At 33.7% G+C, this 20,692-nt stretch overlaps 3 protein-coding genes across 4 annotated transcripts; 1 reads left to right on the top strand and 2 right to left on the bottom strand.

The window, feature by feature from the left end:
* Positions 1 to 695: 695 nt before the first annotated feature.
* On the bottom strand, positions 696 to 3,697 carry LOC145057977 (butanoate--CoA ligase AAE1-like). Its single transcript, XM_079005888.1, has 4 exons — positions 3,590 to 3,697; positions 3,450 to 3,501; positions 2,311 to 2,697; positions 696 to 2,239 (listed from the first exon to the last, which is right to left on the bottom strand). The coding sequence occupies exons 2-4, from the start codon at positions 3,498 to 3,500 to the stop codon at positions 785 to 787; spliced, it is 1,893 nt and encodes a 630-aa protein (XP_078862014.1). The 5' UTR covers position 3,501; positions 3,590 to 3,697; the 3' UTR covers positions 696 to 784.
* A 7,516-nt stretch (positions 3,698 to 11,213) lies between these two features.
* Positions 11,214 to 13,923, top strand: LOC145058547 (B-type cell cycle switch protein ccs52A-like). Its single transcript, XM_079006442.1, has 9 exons — positions 11,214 to 11,808; positions 11,924 to 12,046; positions 12,137 to 12,241; positions 12,325 to 12,567; positions 12,655 to 12,849; positions 12,950 to 13,051; positions 13,173 to 13,235; positions 13,357 to 13,425; positions 13,587 to 13,923. The coding sequence occupies exons 1-9, from the start codon at positions 11,347 to 11,349 to the stop codon at positions 13,638 to 13,640; spliced, it is 1,416 nt and encodes a 471-aa protein (XP_078862568.1). The 5' UTR covers positions 11,214 to 11,346; the 3' UTR covers positions 13,641 to 13,923.
* A 1,065-nt stretch (positions 13,924 to 14,988) lies between these two features.
* LOC145059088 (Cell cycle regulated microtubule associated protein) lies at positions 14,989 to 19,451 on the bottom strand. 2 transcript variants are annotated; one of them, XR_013686623.1, is made up of 15 exons: positions 19,054 to 19,451; positions 17,832 to 17,990; positions 17,556 to 17,766; positions 17,372 to 17,456; positions 17,227 to 17,277; positions 17,028 to 17,119; positions 16,854 to 16,929; positions 16,355 to 16,417; positions 16,191 to 16,274; positions 15,986 to 16,081; positions 15,843 to 15,908; positions 15,686 to 15,748; positions 15,516 to 15,587; positions 15,244 to 15,373; positions 14,989 to 15,159 (listed from the first exon to the last, which is right to left on the bottom strand). XR_013686623.1 is itself a non-coding variant. In XM_079006955.1 (15 exons), exons 1-15 carry the CDS (start codon positions 19,244 to 19,246, stop codon positions 15,141 to 15,143), a joined length of 1,470 nt encoding a protein of 489 aa, XP_078863081.1. In that variant the 5' UTR covers positions 19,247 to 19,450; the 3' UTR covers positions 14,989 to 15,140. The 2 variants fall into 2 exon arrangements, 1 of the variants encoding a protein (XP_078863081.1); XM_079006955.1 differs by having other exon boundaries at positions 15,244 to 15,383; positions 19,054 to 19,450.
* Between the last annotated feature and the right edge of the window lie 1,241 nt (positions 19,452 to 20,692).

Below are 20,692 nucleotides of genomic sequence, written 5' to 3' on the forward strand. Positions count from 1 at the left end.
AGAAAATATGTTCTTTAACGCCACCTTGAACCACCAAACTACCGATGCCGCTGGTAGAGAACCAAACCGATGCAACCACTAGCCAGTGGTAACCTTCGACCAACGAATTGTCACCTTCAATAAATGTTTCCATTAGAGACAGAACGAAAAAAAGCGAGATAGAGAACAAAACTGTCTGCAACCACACTAACTAACTGGTGGTAACCTTCAACCAGCGAACAACCACCTTCAACCATCGTTTATAGTCATTAACAATCGTGACTAGATCGAGAAGAGAGATGCAATTAACGTCGTTGGAGCGTGAGAAACAGTCTGAGAAGCATGAACGTTGTGGGATCATGAGAAACAGTCAGAAAAGCATGAGAAACAGTCAGAGAAGCGGGATGGTGTGTATAGTCGTGGTTCGTGGTCGCATAAACCATGAACGTGTTCATAATAAGCATTTCGGACTATTTTCTTATTAGCTAATAATCGTAAGGAAAAAGATGATCATTATAAGTAAAAGTAAAAAGGTTAAATTCTTACTTAATCGTTTTAATCATTTAAATTAAAATTAATATAATAATTAGGGTGTTGTTAGAATATAAAAAGAGTATGGATAGACTTACCCTATTTTGATTCCAAGATTGATAAATATATACCAAAAATAACCATATTAATTTCTAAACATGTTATGTAAACGTACGTAGACGACATAATAATTATCATTATTATTTGATTTTTGACGCTACCCAATTCATGGATAGAATCACTCATACATTTGATGAAAACTTGGAAATGAGGTTTATACTTTCCGGTCAGAAAGGCTACCCATAAGCTTTGCCTTCTCCCTCAACACAAACTTCTGTACCTTACCAGTCGCATTTCTTGGCAAATCATCAAAAATAACAGTTCGAGGTGCCATATAATGTGGCATGCGATCTCGACAATACTGAATAATTTCTTGAGCATCAACATCAACACCTTTCTTCAACTTCACAAATGCACAGGGAGTTTGACCCCAATGATCGTCGGGACGTGCAACGACAGCAACCTCCAGAACTGCAGGATGGCTATAAATCACAGTTTCCACCTCAATCGTGCATATATTTTCACCACCGGAGATTATAATATCTTTGGACCTATCCTTTACTTCTATATTCCCATCGGGATGTTTAACGGCAAGATCACCACTTCGAAACCATCCTCCGGCAAAAGCCTCTTCGGTTGCTCTCAAATCCTTGAAGTATCCACTCATGACTGCATTCCCTCTAAACATAACCTCCCCTAACGATTTTCCATCACATTTTACACTCTCCATTGTTGCAGGATCTTTTACATCGACATCCTCCATCACCAAAGTTTTCACTCCTTGTCGTGCTTGAAGCTTAAATTGTTCTTCACGAGGCAACCTTTCCCACTCGGGCTTCCACACACATAAAGTTCCTGGACCATACGTTTCACTGAGGCCATAAATATGAGATACACGAAACCCTAGCTCCTCTATCTTGGAAATGATTGACGCAGGTGGAGGTGCACCGCCGGTTACGATCTTAACTTCGTGTGGAAGTGGTTTCCGATCAGTCACCGGAGTATTCACAATCATGTTCAAGACAGTTGGAGCTCCATCCATATGTGTCACCTTGTGAAGAACTATATTATTAAATATATCTTTAGGATCGCAACGTCGTAGGCAAACATTAGTGCCACCAACGATAGCCACACCCCATGTGAAGCACCACCCGTTGCAGTGAAACATAGGCAACGTCCAAAGGTATATAGGCATCTCTCGCATATCACGTATGAACACCGAAGCAATGGAGCTAAGATAAGCTCCTCGGTGGCTACAAACTACTCCTTTCGGCCTCGATGTTGTCCCAGATGTATAGTTTAAACTGATAGGATCACATTCGTCATTTGGTCTGATTATAGAGAATTCAGTCACTCCACTCTCCACAAGGCTCTCGTATTCGTATTCGTATTTTCCTGTGGGTTTCAAGGGAGACATGGAGTCTTGTTCAGATATTACGACAATAAGAGGAGGTTTTAAATCCATCTTCTCGAGAATAGTGACAGCTTCTTCAGCTACATGCAATAATTGGTAGTCGACGAAGAGGATCTTGGCTTCTGAGTGTTCGAGAAGGGTTGAAACCATATTTGCATCCAGACGTTTGTTGAGAGGGCAAATGATGCCTCCAGCCATGGGAACTGCGAAATGAAGCTCTAACATAGCCGGGACATTTGGTGCTAGAGCCGCTACCTGCACTCCATAACTTTAGCTTCAGTAATGATTAGTATAATGGTTACTAAATGAGTAGAAAGAAAACTTACGACGTCGCCTCGAGAAACCCCTAAATGGTTAATGGCAGATGCAAGCTTGACGCACCTACGGTGTGTTTCTTCCCATGTGTACTTAATACACCCATAAACCACCGATGTCCGGTGGCTGTAAATATTGGCTGCTCGCTCCAAGAAGCTAATGGGTGATAAAGGTACGTAATTTGATGAGCAGTGGACTACACCCTCCAGTGATCGCCATGATTTTCCATGCAATTCGTCCCCAGATTCATCCAAGCGTGAGCCCTGGGACGAGTTCTCGCATCGAACCTTGCAAGAACGGTTTGTTGTGGTGGTGGTGGAACTTGGGCGAAACTGTGTTAATTTTGACTTTTTGAAGATTTTGTTCACTGTGATGTTGGTACACTTGTAACATGAGAGCTGTTTTTGGGTGGCAGATCTATGTATTAGCGAGTTTTAATAGAACTAAAACATGTAATTAGTTATAAACTTTCAATTAGGTTAATTAAATAGGTTTTGCTCCATTCTGAATCAAATCAGTACAACATGGCGTATCAATTATTTAAAGCAAAAGAGGAGAAGAAACAAATGTGATAAAAAGATGTTAACTTCCTAACATTTTTAGCAAGGATCAACTTCATAAAATACTTAACATTTCGAGACTTTCCTTAACTTATCCCTTGATTTTGTTTGGATTTAATTGAACCTGGCCTAAGTAAAAATGATTCATATATATACCATGATATATGATATTTTTTATTGTTATTTCATTATTTATTTATATTAGGATGAATATTTGTAAAAACATAACTCACCATTCAACCTCTTAAACATTTTATTGACACATTTATTAAAATTCAACCTATAATTAATTAACCACTTCTAACATGCTCTATAAGACATTTTTAAGGATGGAAAACAATGTGTTTTTTATCAACATGTGATGATTCCTATTCGTTGTGTCATGTAAGACTTCAGCATATCATTTTTTATGTTTTGAAAGATTTTTTTGTTTAATGCATAATACAACTTTAAGTTCACATCTAAAGAAATTAGATGATCATAGTGAGCAAATGGCTTATCTTAGGTGCGAAGAACGTGAAAAAGACAAAAATTACAATGCACATACAATTTAAACATTCCAAAGTGGCCTTCATTTAAATACACGATACCTTATTTTGATATGACGAGAAGCCCTTGTAGTGTAAGGTTTTAAGATTCATCCTGCAAGACTTGATTAATCATCATACTATATATATATATATTATCATGTAATCCAATAATCTGTGTAAGCAAAAAACCCAAATCTTACCTTATAATATAATCTTGTTATTAGATACCACCTTTATACAATATAAATTCTGTATGATGTTACTTTTCTCGGATTGTTCAATTGAAAATGCAATGTTAGAGGCTTGTATTTATGTTCAAACGAGAAGGCTCCCAAGAACAACAAAGTGGACTTGTGTTTGTGTGGTATGCTTAGTTTGAGTTTTTAGAACTTAATGAAATAAGTCGAGCCCTATCCCCTAAAATGATTAAAAGGTGTTTTATCCATATGGTTATCATATCAAGAACCCTATGAAACAAGTAGATATCCACCCCTCCAATCATCAAACGTTACTAGTTGTAGGCTAGTATGTAGCTTACCTTGATCAACAATATTACTTTTGGCTGGAATTTAGTTAATTGTTTGGTGGGCGTTTTTGGATAATTCAAAAGTATTTCATTATGCTAAAGATTTTTTTTCTTTAGCTTCAAATTTAAATAATCCCAATATATAAATTATTAGGTTTATGTTAATAAACAAACAAAAATTGTTATGCAATGTTGTTTCTTAGAAAAATAACACAACACAATTGCATGTTTTTTACCTTTTGAAATCCGGCTTGTCAATTATCAAAAGAAATCAAGTACTGTATTAAATTATTACGGCCTTAAAGTAAAATATATCAATGCAATCTCCCAGGGCGGACCTATCTATGGGGATAGGAAAACTCGTTGCAATCAAGGTTTTACTGCCTTTTTTTTATATTTTCAAAACATGTATACCACTAGTATATAGTATACATTTCTTTTGGTCCCCCGGGCCCCGGCCTCAACCGGCCGAAATAGAAAAATAATAATAAATGCACCCATTTAATTTTAGGGCTATTCACTAGACTAGTCAAATCATTTTGCAATACACTCTTTGTAAAATGTTTTTAATTTTAGGGTATAAATCGAAATTAGGCACCGATCTACGTGCATATTTAATTATTAAATTTTGTTTAAGTTTATATACTATACCGTAAAAATGTTCCTGTGGTATTTATTTTCTCTGAATTTTAATTAAAACTATAGTTTTTTGGATTGGTTATCGTTTTCATCTAGTTTCATTTTGAAATTTGTCCAAACTTGAAAAACTAAAAAGAACTAAAGAGGGAAATATCTCTCTCTCTCTCCCCCTCTCTCTCTCTCTCTCTCTCAATAACACATACCATCTACTACAAGAAAAAAGAGAATTAGCAGCGAAAAAGTCACCGGTAAAAGCTAGAAATGTCATTGGTAAAGGCAATAGCGGCGACACGTCGCCAGTAAAAAGTCATCGGTACTACTTTATCATTATTGTTCAAAATATCGTTGGCAAAGATATTTGTCACCGCTAATGCTCTTGTCGCCGGTAATACACTCTATCACCGCTAATAACTTTGCCGTCGGTAGTTCATTATGTCGTCGGTAATAGTTTATTCGGTAATAACATCTTTCATTTTTTCTTTTAAATCAACACTTTTAGGTGCAAAAAGAAACGATACGTAACAACATTAAATGCACACAAAAAATTACATAACGACATCTTAGGTACAAAATAGTGTTATAATTTCATACCAAAATAAACAACAAAAGTGTTATAATTCCAAAAAGTATCAAAGTATCACAACAAATCTAACATACAAAATACAAACTAATTATCCGACGAACCATCATCTATGTTCCCCTCGTTTCCTCCTTGATCTTTCCCCGATTGAAAAAACGCATAAAGTTCCTCCCTAAACATCGGGTCGTTGAGCATTGTCCGAAGATTTTTCAACCACATAATAAATACAAGAAATGCCAAAGTATATTGTTATTTCTTGCACTTGTAATAAAAACACAATTACAAACACAATTACCAAATCAACATGTATTTATTGATGCGAAAGTATATTTCTATTTTTAAACTAGGGACAAAAAACCAAAAAGTACATTACTATTTCTTGCACTTAAAACATAAACACAATTATCAAATCAACATGCATTTATTGATTATTATATAGATATATGAGACTTTGAAATTAAACAATATATTTTTTTGTGCTAAAGAACCTTAAATACAAAAAATACCAAAGTACATTGTTATTTCTTGCACTTGGGATAAAAATACAATTATCAAATCATCATGCATTTATTGATGTCAAAGTACATTGTTATTTTTAAACTAGAGACAAAAAACCAAAGTACATGGCTATTTCTTGCACTTGGAACATAAACACAATTACAAGCATAATTATCAAATCAATATGCATTTATTGATCATTATATAGATATATGGGACAAAACACAAAGTGTCATACATTTTATCAAATAATCACCACAAATCAAAATTACCAAATCAACATCCATTTATTGAAATTAAATAATCTTGTTTTACCTGTGATTGTCGTGATGATTGTGGTGGTGGCTGTGATGGCAATGCAATCAGTGGGATAGTGGAAGGTTTTCGGTCAATGCCTCTGATATGGCCACGTCGTTCACCTAATATTCTCTCAAAAGTAGTTTTTTCTTCAGCGAGTGTTAACTCTCTTTCACCTTCTGGCTCTTGTGTTTGTTTTAAGAGCTCTTCCACTAACCGATTTTGTGTTTTCCAAAAGTGATTAACAGTTAAGTATAAATAAACACTTAATTATATGATAAAATTATAATTAAATACTTACATATTGTTTCTCCGTTTGGTCATTAACAAATACACCATTCTTTTCGGTATGAGCCTTGCGAAACGTTTCCACTTTCTTTAGGTTCTATTTAATATTAAAAATTAGAATATATTTTAAATAAATAATTACATATATCGTACATTACATTTTAACAGAAAGTACTGTTATACGAGTTGACCCCCCACGATTCACGGACGTTTGCAGTTCAATGACTTTTTTGATTCTTACCAAAGCAGCTAGGTGTTCATCCGTTTGGAAAAAATACTCAATTGCTTTCCTCCAATTATTAACCTCCATATTATCTGGGGATGGCTAATGCTCTTGGGATACCCTCATACCCTCCAACTTTCAAAAAAATATGTTGTTTTATGCTCTTGATAACCTCTTAACAAAGCCGTTTTAAAACTCTCTAACAACATAGCAGTCTGTGGATCCTGGGACATCCGATCAAAATCAAACTTTGTCTACAAAAACAAAAACAAAGTAGTCAAATAAAAACCAGTCATAATTAAACATATAAAATATTCATATATAAATAATTTACCCCTAAATGTTGCTTTATGGTATCCTTTATCGCTGGGGAAACTTTTTTCCAAGTTCTTTCATCAAAAGGGACAATCCGCCACATTATGTTTCCAATTTCGCATGCAAACATATCATTTAGCTCTCCTACGGGATAATATGTCATATCCCTACTACAGTTCATGTCAATCGGTTTGTCCTTATTGCTTAAGAGCGCTTTTTCAAGCTTAATGTTTTTCATTTTTCCTCTGACTTTCATGTGTGGCACAGCTACAAATATAATGAAAAATTATTAGAAACAATATTTTATGATAACTGAATAAAAATAGTAAATAAAATTTATAATAAGACTTGTCGTCCTGCTCATGCTGACCAGCACCTCTACCGCTTGGGAGAGGTGGGTCCTTGGCTCCATAACAGCAGCCATGGCGTACAAAAACAAAAGTCATATCGATGTCATTACCTGAAAAATTATAACATATACAGATACAATTTCTATTAGATATACACATTGTTTTTTATATTTGAGCTTTGTATTTTTTTTTTATATTTTTGTTATTTATAACATTGTATTTTTTGTTTATTTTTTTTCAATTGTAGCATTGTATTTTAAACAATTATATTATGTTGATGTTTTCTATTGTAGTGATTTACTTTATGCTTTCATTGTCAATAATAGCACTTACTTTATTTGTTTTTTTTACAACCAACATTGTTTTTTTTTTTACAAAAAAATAGCATCCAACTTTATTTTTTTCAATAATAGCATCCTACAATAATATCATCCTATTTTATTTGTTTTTTTACAACGCACATTGTTTTTCTTACAAAAAAAATAGCATTCTCAATAATAGCATCCTACTTTATTTGTTTTTTTTTCAACAATAGCATCCTAAAATAATATCATTTTCAATAATAGCGTCCAACAAAAGGGAAAATACCGGCTATAATCATTTATGGGGGGGAGGAGGGGAGGTGGGAATTTCAAATTTTATCCATGAAAAATCACTTTTCCGAGTAAAGTCATGCATTCCACGGAGGAACCTCTATGGGGCTCCACGGAACGAAGAATTCTCCGCATAGAGGGAGTATTTTTGTAATTTCACCCCTCTCCTCTTTGACAAAAATGGTCCCCCTCTTTGGTCCCCCATTTTCCCCTAATTCCTCTTCGACTTCGAACTTCTATCCGCATCGATAGGGTATTCCGATTTTTTTCCGACGACAACGACATCAAACGAAGTCATTTTCCGGTGAAATTGACTTGAAACAGCAAAATCCGACACCGATGGAGGGCAATTTCCCCAATATTTTCGCCGATGGATACGGCTCCTAGGTATTTCTCACATTCTCTCTTTTGATTAATGTTGTATTGTATATATTTATGATTCAAATGTTACGAAAATCCAATTGATTACCGTAAATATATACATATTTTGATTTGGTAGATGTTAGGATTAAGAGGCCATTCGAATTTTGGGATGATTCATTCCGCAGAGATGTACGTCATTCCGCACAGGGTCCTCTGTGGATTGATGTATTGCCTCTGTGGAATGAATTAAACGACCAAAAATGAGTCTCCGCGGAGTTGTAGGTCATTCTGCATAGGGGTCTCCGCAGAGCTGTAGGCCACTCCACAAAGGGGTCTCCGCGAAATGACCTGTAGTGGATGACTGAATGACCTAAAATGGATTTCCCCCTTTTTTTTTCTACCTTTTTATATGAACTATTTATTACTATATAAAAAGTAATTTGCTATTTATTTCATAAACTGAATTAGAAAAAGTAATTTTGAAACCTTGTTTTTTATTTTCAATTACAAATGTTTTATATGAAATTAAATGTATATGTTTTATAGCACAATGATCTCAATCAAAAAGCACATTTAACTTTAAAATGCGTGGTGGGTACGATTATTAAAAACTATTTTCTGCGCCTAACACAATCGCAACGAGTATTATTTGAAGTTTCACCGTTTGGAAGATTCTTAGGAATGCTTATCCCCCATGGTGACCCCTTACTTATGCATTTGATGATGTTGCATGAAGTAAGGTCTCAGCAAATGTTTGAAATTGGGAGGTTTCTTTTTTAGATACTAGGGATGTAGTTGGATTTTGGTGAAACTGAATATATTTTGATTTGTGGTTTATGAGTTGGTCCTTATGTGGATTTACTCCATGACAAAAAAAGATCGGCCAAATTCAAATCTTCGTTCTTGGTTGTTCCTGGATTTCTGATGCACGTTTGCGGCTGAAAGATTTAGAAGACTACATTATGTCTTCGAATTATTTGTCACTTTAGGATGAAGATATTGTAATGCTTATCCAGTTTGTTTTTATGTAGAAAGGTCTCCACGGACGGGACGTTAAAACGGGCATTCCCGCGGCAGTATACAAGCTTGTTGATAATATACATGATTGGAAAAGATATTACATTTAAAGATTGGGTATAAATACAATAATACCTAATTATAATAAATAAATTGAAAATTGCAAGGTTGCATGGGGTACGTATTTCTGGACCTATACTTCGGGGTTGATGCGTGGAATGTTTGAGAAAATAGAAAATTTTAGAATATTCAAGCATGCCAATCCCGAATCCAAGAAAGTACACAAGTATATCGTTGTCGGTTTTATGCTTCCTTTTAAGGTTAGTTTCTAATGCATTTAAATAGTTATCATACTTCCGTTTTTTATACGATAAAAACATATCAATTTTTTTCATCCCGACTCATCATATCCGCCTTGTTTTCTTGAATTTGGACATATCGATCAAATTTGTTTCCAAAATGATCGATAACGCAAGCTCCCGAAGTCGACGAACCCGATTTTTTTGCTTTATTTCTTCCAACGGGCCGACGAAGAGGTTGTTCGTCTTCAAGATCTATCAGGTCATCACTGATGTCAATGTGTGTTCATCCGTCCGATTGTTGGGAAGTTGCATCGGGGTTTCTTAAACGCTTTGAATCGAAAGTTGTTTGTGAAGTTCCTTCTGTTTGCTCTTTCAATTTTGGAGCATCTTTCAATTTTAGTCACGGTTTCACATATGGAAAACCTTTACGGGTTGGTGTTGTTTTTTCAAATTGATCAAAGGTCTCCTTAAAGACATCAAAATCGTTTGACCCACTTTTGTGTAAGTTTTTGAGGTTGTAAATTCCTCCAAATTTGATGCATTTTAGTCGCAAATCGCGCCATTTCGAGCTAAGTTGGTCGAGATTTTCAGTGTCACCTCCCACTAACTCATGGAACACACTTCAAACTTTCTCTCGGAAACAAGTATAGGTTTGTGAATCTTCTTTAATTGGGTCTTGGGAAGCTGATACTCATGCCTCCGCTAACTTATTTTCTTCCTATTTTGTCCATGGTACCCTTTCGAGTGTATTGGTTCAAGCCGGGTTTTTTCCTTTTTTTGGGTTGAGGTGGTGGGGGTGAAGGCTGCGTTTCCAAAATAAAATCTGGTGAATGAGGGGGTTGTGACGCTTGTGGTTGGAATTGTTAATATTATTAGAATTGTTGTTGATAGGCCGGGAAAGGTTGGAATTATTGTTAGAAAAGTGGTGTTTGTTGAATAGGAGAACCGATTTAGAGCAAATTCACAAAACCAACTTGAGGTTTCATGGTCGGGAATTGGCGGAGAATTGTATCTAACACAAAATCGTTATCGATTTGCGGTTTCAATAGTTTTTTTTTTTTTTTTTTTTTTGGGGGGGGGGGGGGGGGGGGTATTTTGATTATGATTCATGGTTTTTTGTTGTAAAAAGGTTATGTGTAATTGTGTGACAAAGAAAATAATGGTGTAAAAAATGAGGTTGTATAGTAAGGTATTTATAGGTAAAATTGTTGTGTAAAAAATAAAAAATTGGTCTTCGGAACAGCTAGTCAAACGGTCGAATTCTCCAAACACTCGCATTGGTCATTGTCTTGCGTCTTCCCACCACGAACCACCATGGAAACACCTGACCACAATAGGTCGGGTGGTGTGTATCGACCACGATTATAGTCACGTAGACCATGAGCCGGTTCGTGGACGGTGTTTTGGATGGTCTTATAACAACTATACAAAAAAAACATGGACCGAACAAACAAATTACTTAAAACCACATGATGATTCTTGTAATTTACTTAAAATTAACCACTTTGGTTGTAGTAACTTGATAAGACATATGGAAGATATGGTGGATAACATATTGATCCATGTTTAAATCTCTGTGGTCATGGAAATTCGCCTGCAGAACTCCAGGGCATGAGACATAAGCTCATATTCGTAGCGGGGAAGTTCCCTTTCCAACAAAAATTACCTAGAGTTATATAAAGCCTAAAATATAAAAATATGTATCGGAGATACCAGTAAATTCATTGTAAAATCATAATAACATAAATAATTATAAAAATAAATAAATAAAACAAAAACAAAAAACAGTAATATATTATATACCCTTTTCTGGAATCCTTCCAACAAGTAAACGTCGGGCAGCCGGGCAAGTCGCCATGGTTTGTTGTTTTCCGCGGCAATTTTCCTACCCGTCTACCATTCCCGGGTAAATAGCCTGCCGCTTTCGATTACGATCGATCAACAATCCCACAAACTCAACTCCAAGATGAACGATGAATCTTCATCTCATTGTCAAATCCCATCACCAAAACCCACAACCCCATCTTCTCTAAATTATTACCACCCATCTCCATCACGCACCATCTACAGCGATCGATTTATCCCCTCTCGATCCGCATCCAATTTCGCCCTATTTGGCTTGTCTACTCCGCCACCGTCCGACGGAGGCGCTGACAACGACACTTCTTCTTCCTCAGCCGCCTACACTGCCCTTTTGAGAAAGGCATTGTTTGGGTCGGATCTGGGATTCGTTCCTCCCAGTACGCCTGATAAGAAGAACTCTCCAGTGACTACTACTAATCCAGTAAACCGGAATATTTTTCGCTTCAAGAGTGAGACTAGGCAATCGTTGCATTCGCTGTCTCCGTTTGGATTTGATAATGAGTTGCCTGGGGTTAGTCATCGACCTGCTAAAGCTCGACGAATTGTTCCCAGATCTCCTTATAAGGTCAGTACTCCAGCCAATTACTCCAAATCTTTGTTAACTTGATGACATTGGGTTCTAATCATTTGGTGATTTTAGTACTAGAAGCTCACATTGGCTCCTAATCATTTGATTTTAGGTTCTAGATGCACCAGCATTGCAAGATGATTTTTACCTAAATCTTGTAGATTGGTCTTCTCATAATATCTTGGCTGTGGGATTGAGCAATTGTGTTTACTTATGGAATGCCTCTAGTAGTAAGGTAAATTGACCAAAATCATCAACTCTTTTGACTTATGCTTTCATGATCATCTAAATTAACATTCAAAGCTAAAACTCCATGAAAACACAGGTTACAAAATTATGTGATTTGGGCATTGATGAAACAGTCTGTTCAGTTGGGTGGTCACAACAAGGAACAACTCTTGCAGTTGGAACTAGCAATGGAGAAGTTCAGGTAAATGTTATATTAATCTTATTCAACTTATATTATATAAAATCTACTTTCTTTACAAAATGTAACCAAGTTTGTGAATTCAGATATGGGATGTGTTTGGATGCAAGAAAGTTAGAACCATGGAAGGACACAGATCACGTGTTGGAGCCTTGGCTTGGAATTCATCCATGTTATCTTCAGGAAGCCGTGATAAAAGTGTTCTTCAACGGGACCCACGTGTAGAACAAGATTTTGTTAGTAAGTTAAATGGTCATAAATCAGAAGTGTGTGGACTCAAATGGTCTTATGATAATCGCGAATTAGCATCAGGGGGAAACGATAATCGGGTATGTATGCAATTATAATCACTTTCCACAAAATAACAATCTTTTTTTTATAATACAAAGTTGAGAATTAATCTTTATTGTGTTTAGCTTTTTGTTTGGAATCAACATTCAACACAACCTGTTTTGAAATACTGTGAACACACTGCTGCTGTGAAAGCAATTGCGTGGTCCCCACATCTTTATGGACTTTTGGCTTCCGGTGGCGGCACTGCTGACCGGTGTATCAGATTTTGGAACACAACCACCAATTCTCACCTGAGCTGTGTGGATACCGGTAGTCAGGTAAATCTAACTTTTTTTTTGTATACAAAAATGGAATCAAGATTTGGTACTTTTTTTAAATCTTTTCTTGAATCCAATAAAAGGGTTGTTATTTTGTCAGGTGTGTAATCTTGTGTGGTCTAAGAATGGGAATGAACTTGTGAGCACACATGGATACTCTCAGAATCAAATTATAGTCTGGAAGTACCCTAATATGTCAAAGGTATGATCTTTTTCATCTGGGTTTGACTTTTTCTCTAAAATTGGAAGTTTGACTTTTTTCTTTTGTGAAAAAGGGTGTGTATAAGATTACTTATAAATGTGAATCTTGAATGGAATTGCAGTTGGCTACTCTTACTGGGCATACATACAGAGTTCTTTACCTTGCAATCTCACCTGATGGACAGGTAATCTAATATGATATATAATGATATGATTAATTGTTAATTTGAAAAGAATTCATTTGAAGTTGTTTAAATCTAGTTGACAGATTGTGTGATGGTTTTAAAATTATAACTGGTTATGCAGACGATTGTGACTGGAGCTGGAGATGAAACACTTAGATTTTGGAATGCATTTCCTTCGCCTAAATCTCAGGTAAGTTTTAACATTTTGACACGTTGACTTTTTGAGTCAAAAAGACTTGAATTCAAGTTTAAAATTACATGAATTGATTGTATGAGAAACCACCCATGTAAGCATATAATTAGTACTACTATTTATAATGACAAAATTGGTAATTGAATTTATGAATGCAGAACAATGAGAGTGCAATTGGAGCATCATCTTTTGGAAGAACACATATACGTTAAGCTGATTTTGGTTTTTGATGTGTTGTGAAAAAGAAGTTAATTGGTCATAGCTTATGACTGAAATGATATAATACACCACAAGCAGAAAGAGTTGACAATTTAGAAGCTAAAAAGGTCAGATTATTGAAGAGGTTTGTGATCTGGATTAAGATTAAACTTTAAAGATGATAGACCTATTGCTCCTCACTTGTGAAGCTCAAGTTTCTTGATCTTGTTGGATTTTTTGTAAATAACCTTATCAATGCTACAATTTTTATATTAATACCAATATTAACTTTTTACATGTTCGGTTTTTAGTTTTGAGCTTGAATTCCAAAAAAAATAAAATAACATTGTTACCAAAATCTTTCAAGAGTGGGTTGCTAAATCTAATAAGCTTTTCTAACCTAGTAATGATGGTGCCATTACTATATCATCAAGGTGGCCCAATGATGCTATTACTGTCACCTGGCGATTTTGTGTATGTGTAACTGGAATTTATTTTAGTCTGTTATCTAATACAAGTCATGTTGTATATGCAAATTGCAAACGTGTATAATAGTTTCAAAGCCTTCTAGAAAAGATGATGTTTTCATATTTTGTACAATTGGGTGTGTATATGTATATAATGATTATACAAAATATTTTGGCTCTCCTAAGAATTTGAACATTCCTTATACGAATCTGGTTATTTGATTCATATTGTTCATGTGTGTAAAATATTAAGTGTATTCTTTTGGATTATCTTGAGAACTTATATGGATACCTAGACATAGGGTCAAGTAATGTTCGAAATTTAATAGTCAATTTTACCATATTTTAGACCCGAAATCTCTATATATAACCAACTCATGTTACTATAAAGTATAACCCTCAACTAATATTATCACTAAAACACTTTGTCAATTTCTGGTTTGTCTATGAAAATTGAAAGCGACACCATCTCATTGATCACGATGAATCACATAAATATCATGTGTACTTTATTTTATGTGTTGATTGTTCAGTTCCCCAAAAATACATCCACATAAACCGAGTGAACTCAAGTACTACAACAATTACGAGAAAATGATTATTTAAGTATGATTAGAAAGACTACAAACATTACAAACGCCAATCTTATTGAGTTTATTGAGGAATAACTTCTTCTTTTTTAAAAAAGACCAAGTATACGAAAGTCATATTCTTGAATGCCATGTCAGACTCAAGAAATAAGTAGGTCTTCTTTCAGTACATCAAATTAATTAAAATGTCCCAAAGGACCAAGTGCGGTCAATTCTTGTGTTACCATTTTAATTATAGTCCTCTTGGTTTTGTCTGAATGCAAAGTTAATTCCACTTTATTTTTCTTTCTTTTTTGAGACAAATATGCTCTCAAATCATTTTTTATATTTTTTTAAACTAGAAAGAAACCAACAAAAGCTGTACATCTTTGGTTTTTCTTACATTTTATTAACACGCGATCATAATCTTTCTTCTTCCATCAATGACATGGTTGCTTTTTGATCATCAATCCTCATGTTAACGAATCCCCAAATTTCTGTTCCAAATTACATAACAATGAACATCCAATACTTATAAATTCACAACAATTTTATGTGTATTTTTTTTGGTCATGTTTTACCTGCTAATTGTTGAAAATGGAGTAATGCCTTCAGTGATGGCTGAATTGCTGTCAAAATGAACTTGTTTTGATGATGTCATTTTGTGGTTTACTATCTCACTTTGCTGTTGAAAGGAGCATACTCTGTTTTCTTTTGAACCCTTGTGCCAAAATAATACAAAATTTAGTAAAAATGTATACATAAATAAATAAAATATTTGAATATTTATAGTTTAAAAACAAAAATCCAAATTTAATCAATTATGGTGTTATAAATGGGGATCGAAAATAACCTTCATAAAAATAGACTGATGTCTAACCCTAGGCCTAGGCCTATTCAATTCAGAACCAGAATCCAATGTGAGCTGCAAATTACAAAAAATAAAATTTAAATGTCAGGTTTAGGGTTTAAGGTTCAAGGTTTAGGGTTTAGGATTTAGGGTTTAGGGTTTAGGGTTCATACCTTGTTAAAGAGATCGATTGGTGGGGCATTTTGAGCTCTTTTTTCAGTTTGAAAATTAAATGCCTGAAAAAATATTTTTTAAAAAATGGAATTTTTTATGATATTATTTAAGGAAGAAATAATTGAAAAGTGGAATTGTATTACGAGAAACTACTACCATAGCTACTGTTGTCTCCCTCTTGCTACTTCTAAAAACTCCTAGATCTCCTTTACTTGAAAATATCTACATTCAAAAAAAAATCATGCATTATTTTTTTAATTATTTAAATAATTGTATTATATAGAAATAAAAATAATTACTTTTTTGTTGAGAGGTAATGCTTTAAATCTGGAAATTGTTTCACAATCTTCTTGTTTACTTTCTGTCGCAAAGGAAAATCTAGGCTTCTGTGGTACCTGTATAATATTAATACACAGCTTTTTTAATTACATTATTTTTATATTTTTAATTATTCTTTTTTTTATTATTCATATATAAAAATTTAAGATATGATGTGGTTTCAACCTTTAAGTTGTTGCAGTATGATGAAGTTGATGGAACTGCAGCAGTGTTTTGTGCAGCTCTCTCTGTTGTCTTCAAGTGAAATTCCTGGTAAAAAAAATATAATATAATATTGCCACAAAAACAAATTAATTAATTAAATATTAGAAAATTAATAATGAGCATACTTGAAATTCTGGTAACTGAGGAGTGCTTCTTTTTTGTTGTAACAATGAAGGTGTCTCAAAAATCTGCACGTGATAAATTAAATATATAAAAAAAACATAACCTTAAAGTATACAAACTTTTTTTAAATATTTTTGTTTTGTGAAATATCAATGAAAACAATGTACACAAACAACATGCTGTCAGTGTGATGCTTAAATTCACAGTACACTTCAATAACATTATTTTAAGAGTAAATTACATCTTTGGTCCCTGAGTATAGCTGATTTTTTCAGTTTTGGTCCCAGAAAGTTTTCCTTACAATTTTGATCCTTATTTCAGGTTTTATAACGCTTTTGGAACCAAAATAGACATTTTACTTGGACCATAGACTAAAAATGATACAAACACCTCAGTTGAGGACCAAAATTGCAAAAATAAGCTATTCTCAGGGACCAAAAATGTAATTTTCTCCAATTTATAAAGAAATTAAGTTAGTTATGCACAAAATAAAATACAAACTTTTCTATTGAGTGGAAGGGCTCTAAACCCATGAGCTCTTGAAGCCACATTTTCGTTTCCAGTATCGCCCTTTTGCCTAACACCAAAAGATATTCAATTACATGTTAGTAAATAAAAAACATAAAAATGCAAAAAAATCTTTAAAATAATAGTGAGATGTGGATTTATAATAACCTTATCCTTTGTGACCTTTGTGCCCTTTGAGCTGTTGCAAGATCAGGTGGTCTAGGAACAGTAATATGCAACTTACTATCCATGCCACCTTCCTATATATAACCATAAAAATATAAAATTAAATTAAAAACTAAAAAAAGAAAACTTCTAAAAAATCATTCACAAGATCAAATGAACCACTTATAATATGTATGTTAACCTTTTTTGGTGCCTTGTGGATAAAATTAGCTTGTTGCTTTGTGTCAGTGACCTGAAATTTAAATTTATAGGCATCAAGTATTTATCCTTTAATATATAAAGTGTGCAGAAATGTTTCATTACAATGATAAAAGGGTATTTCTGACCTTACACAACAGGCCTCCCTCGAGCTTTTGTCTTTTGGCTGCTTGACCTTCTACATTTATAGAATTGTTACCCGATTTTTGAACCCTAACACACAATGATATAAAGTTTTTTCAAATTTATGGTTTACAAAACAATAAAACATAATCACAAGAATAATTTCAATTTCAGCAGTATAATTAATACCTGGAATGATCCATTAAACGTTCTTGATTTTGTTTAGCTAATTGACTTGCAGTAGGTTTCATTAAAGTTGAGGTTCTTGGAAAACTTGGTTTCAAATTTGATTTTATCTTAGATTTATAATTATCATTTCTTCTAGGTTGTTGCTTCTGGAAGGTTTGTAGACAGTAACTTTTTAAGTCCAAAGAAACTCCCCCATTCGCCACATCACCATCTGTAAAATAGTTATCAGTTGACTTTATTAGTCCTTATTTACAATAAGGGTACAATAGTCAATACCTGTGTTGGTGTTGGTCTTGGTCAAAGCCATTGAAGAACCCTCTTGTGCTCTTACAACATTAGAGACATTATCCAACTGATTTGTGTTAAAACCTTTTGATTCTGTATGAATGTTGGCATTTTCATTTTGCTCTCTTGAAATTAACCTAACTGCAAATGCTGAAATTAAAAAAAAATGTGGTAAAGAAGTCAAAAACTGTGTACTATTGAGCCTATGACAGTGAAAGCAGTATACATATTTTTATAAAACTTATAAGAACAAGAATCGGAAACAGATATGATGCATATAGAGACAAGAAATGGCATCATTAACAGAAGATAGAGTGTGGCTAGAAATGCGCTTCCTTTAAAACCTAAATAAATTGACCATTGATGAATTTGGGATGTAATCAGGACTAAAACTGGCAAGTCAAATTACTACTAGCAATAATACAATTTCAAAAGAGGCAACAACCAGTTCATATAGTAAACCAGAACTAGAAAATAACTACATCTGTGAGAAGAACTCAAAGTTAGTAACTGGTGATTGGGACCACTTATTAGTTAGAATGGTAAATTTTGTCTTCTGCAATAATATGGACCACAAACCCAAGATATATACATCAGCTTGACCTGCATGAGCCAGTGGTTTAGTGACTACACCAAACTAGCAAACACTACACAAATTTCCATAATCAGATTACGAAACCACAAGGTGCATCCCTGTGAAATTACTTTTCAAATGTTATTGCAGAAGAATGGATATGTTGAGACTTTTTAGGTCAAACCTTATACTTTCAAATTCGAAATTAACCTGAATGATCTACCAAATTTAACCTAAAACTAGTTTCTGAGAGTAGGAATTTCATAAAGTTACATGTAACTACCGGTATTTTTCCTGAAATCAATCAATTTTGGACCTAAATAATTTACGAGTAACCTCAAAAGTCAAACACTAGGGAGCGTGTATATTTGAAATGGAAAAAAAAAATTCAATAAATTCAGCTCGGCTTAGGTGCGACACTGTTTCCCCTATTTACAGGTGTAACAAAACGATCGATATCATGAACAATGAGAATCTCCAGCAAATGATGCTTATAAAAAAAACATTGAACATCTCCAGGAATGCTTATGATCTATTGGTGTAAAAATCAGCTAAAACCTATAATAACTACTCATAATCAGGCACAAAAAACGGAGCACAAGCATAAAACGGCAATGTATACAGATTTCAACAACTTACGCGAAGGCGGATAGCTTTCAACGGACTCAAACCACATTTCAGCTTCACGAGCTTCTACCGTCGACTCCTCCCTTGTAAAATCAAAGAACCGCGCAGCTTCAAACTCGTAATCGAGATCGATTTCCACAGCCGTAAACGTAAACTCCACAGCGACATTACCACTACTACTATCATCCTCCATTTCCACCTCCATTCTCAAAACTCTATCTCTCTCTAGAAAACCTGTGATTTTGGCTTTTCTTCACAAAAGCTGAGAAGTTTTGGGGATTGTGTTGCAGTGAACACAGCAATACGCGCAGAAGTGTGTACCTGTAGGTATACAACTATACATACAGATTTGTGTATCTATAGATTAGGGGACTGTAGCAAGAGACAAGAAGGGTATTAAAAGAGATTTGGAATTTGAATAGATGTGGGGTTTCTAAAAGGAAGATAACGTTATGATTTTTGAAATGACGAGTATGCCCTCTAATCGGTTTGTTTGAACGGGGTTTGTTTTATTCTTTTATTTTTTGGGTTTTATAAAACAAAATATTGAGAAATGTGTCTTCTTGGAATGTGATCGGATGAGAATTTTTTAAATTGGGAAATTTGATGAATGGAATAATATTGTATCATTTTGTTGTTTATATTTTTAGCAGATAAATTTTAAGTATTACATATATTTTATAGTCATATTCATAATTAATCACAAAACAAAACTACAAAAATGATCCCTGTGGTTTTCATTTTATGAAAAGTTAAAGATTTTTTCATTTTTAACAAGTTTTGTTGTTGTTTCGGTTTTTTTCCGTTAGCTTTAACAGTTTTGTTGTTAAATTTTTTTTAAATGATCATTTTACATTCAGGACATTTCTACAACTAAACTACAATGACCATAAATGTCATTTTTAATATAATTTATTTATATATTAATAAATATTGTTTTATTATATTATTAATTTCTTTTAATTAAATTTTTTAAATTTATTTGTTATAGGATACTTTAATTGGATTATTATATATGAATAAATATTAATTTTAATGTATAATATTTATATATTAATATATTGGATTATTAATTTATTTTAGTAGATTTTTTTATTAGAGTAATTCTTTTTTATTGGATTATTATATATTAATAAATACTTTTTTAATTTATAATATTTATATATTAATAAATACTACATTATCAGATTATTAATTTCTTTCAGTTAATTATTTTAATTCCTTTTCTGGATTAATTATTTTTCATTGGAATATTACTTTTAATTTATTATTTTTTATATAATAAATATTATTTATTTTATTATTAATTTATTTTTATTGTATAATATTAATTCTTGTTCATTTTATTAGTTTCACCACAAAGTTATTGAAATACGCAAAAGCGTCGCATGCTCATCAACTAAAATCGTTGGGGTCACCGCCAAAAACCTTCATCGGAGGTTCGACGAAACCCTACTAACTTTATCCATCCAACATCCGTGGTAGCCCCCTGTGACAACCTCTTCACGATCCGCTAAAATCCTTCATATCACACACAATGTGCAACAAACTCTTATAAACATTAAAAGTGGTGGTGGTGATCGGGTGATGGTGGTGGTGTTATCGCATGTGACTACCATCATCATTGGTTGTAAAATGTTTGTGGGTTTCT

Source organism: Lactuca serriola, chromosome 6, assembly GCF_051521515.1.
Source record: "Lactuca serriola cultivar US96UC23 chromosome 6, Lser_US96UC23_V15, whole genome shotgun sequence".
NCBI classification, from domain to species: Eukaryota; Viridiplantae; Streptophyta; class Magnoliopsida; order Asterales; family Asteraceae; genus Lactuca; species Lactuca serriola.

Excerpts from the sequence above, each read along its gene's own strand:
- LOC145057977 (XM_079005888.1), bottom strand. The coding sequence starts at position 3,500 with ATGAATCTTAAAACCTTACACTACAAGGGCTTCTCGTCATATCAAAAT. Across the intron at positions 2,698-3,449 it reads TCTCGTCATATCAAAATAAG|CTCTCATGTTACAAGTGTAC; the intron begins GTATCGTGTATT and ends ACCCAAAAACAG. Across the intron at positions 2,240-2,310 it reads GGGTTTCTCGAGGCGACGTC|GTAGCGGCTCTAGCACCAAA; the intron begins GTAAGTTTTCTT and ends TATGGAGTGCAG.
- LOC145058547 (XM_079006442.1), top strand. The coding sequence starts at position 11,347 with ATGAACGATGAATCTTCATCTCATTGTCAAATCCCATCACCAAAACCC. Across the intron at positions 12,242-12,324 it reads CTAGCAATGGAGAAGTTCAG|ATATGGGATGTGTTTGGATG; the intron begins GTAAATGTTATA and ends TTGTGAATTCAG. Across the intron at positions 13,236-13,356 it reads CAATCTCACCTGATGGACAG|ACGATTGTGACTGGAGCTGG; the intron begins GTAATCTAATAT and ends CTGGTTATGCAG.
- LOC145059088 (XM_079006955.1), bottom strand. The coding sequence starts at position 19,246 with ATGGAGGTGGAAATGGAGGATGATAGTAGTAGTGGTAATGTCGCTGTG. Across the intron at positions 17,767-17,831 it reads CAAGACCAACACCAACACAG|ATGGTGATGTGGCGAATGGG; the intron begins GTATTGACTATT and ends ACTATTTTACAG. Across the intron at positions 15,909-15,985 it reads CATTACCTCTCAACAAAAAA|ATATTTTCAAGTAAAGGAGA; the intron begins GTAATTATTTTT and ends TTTTGAATGTAG.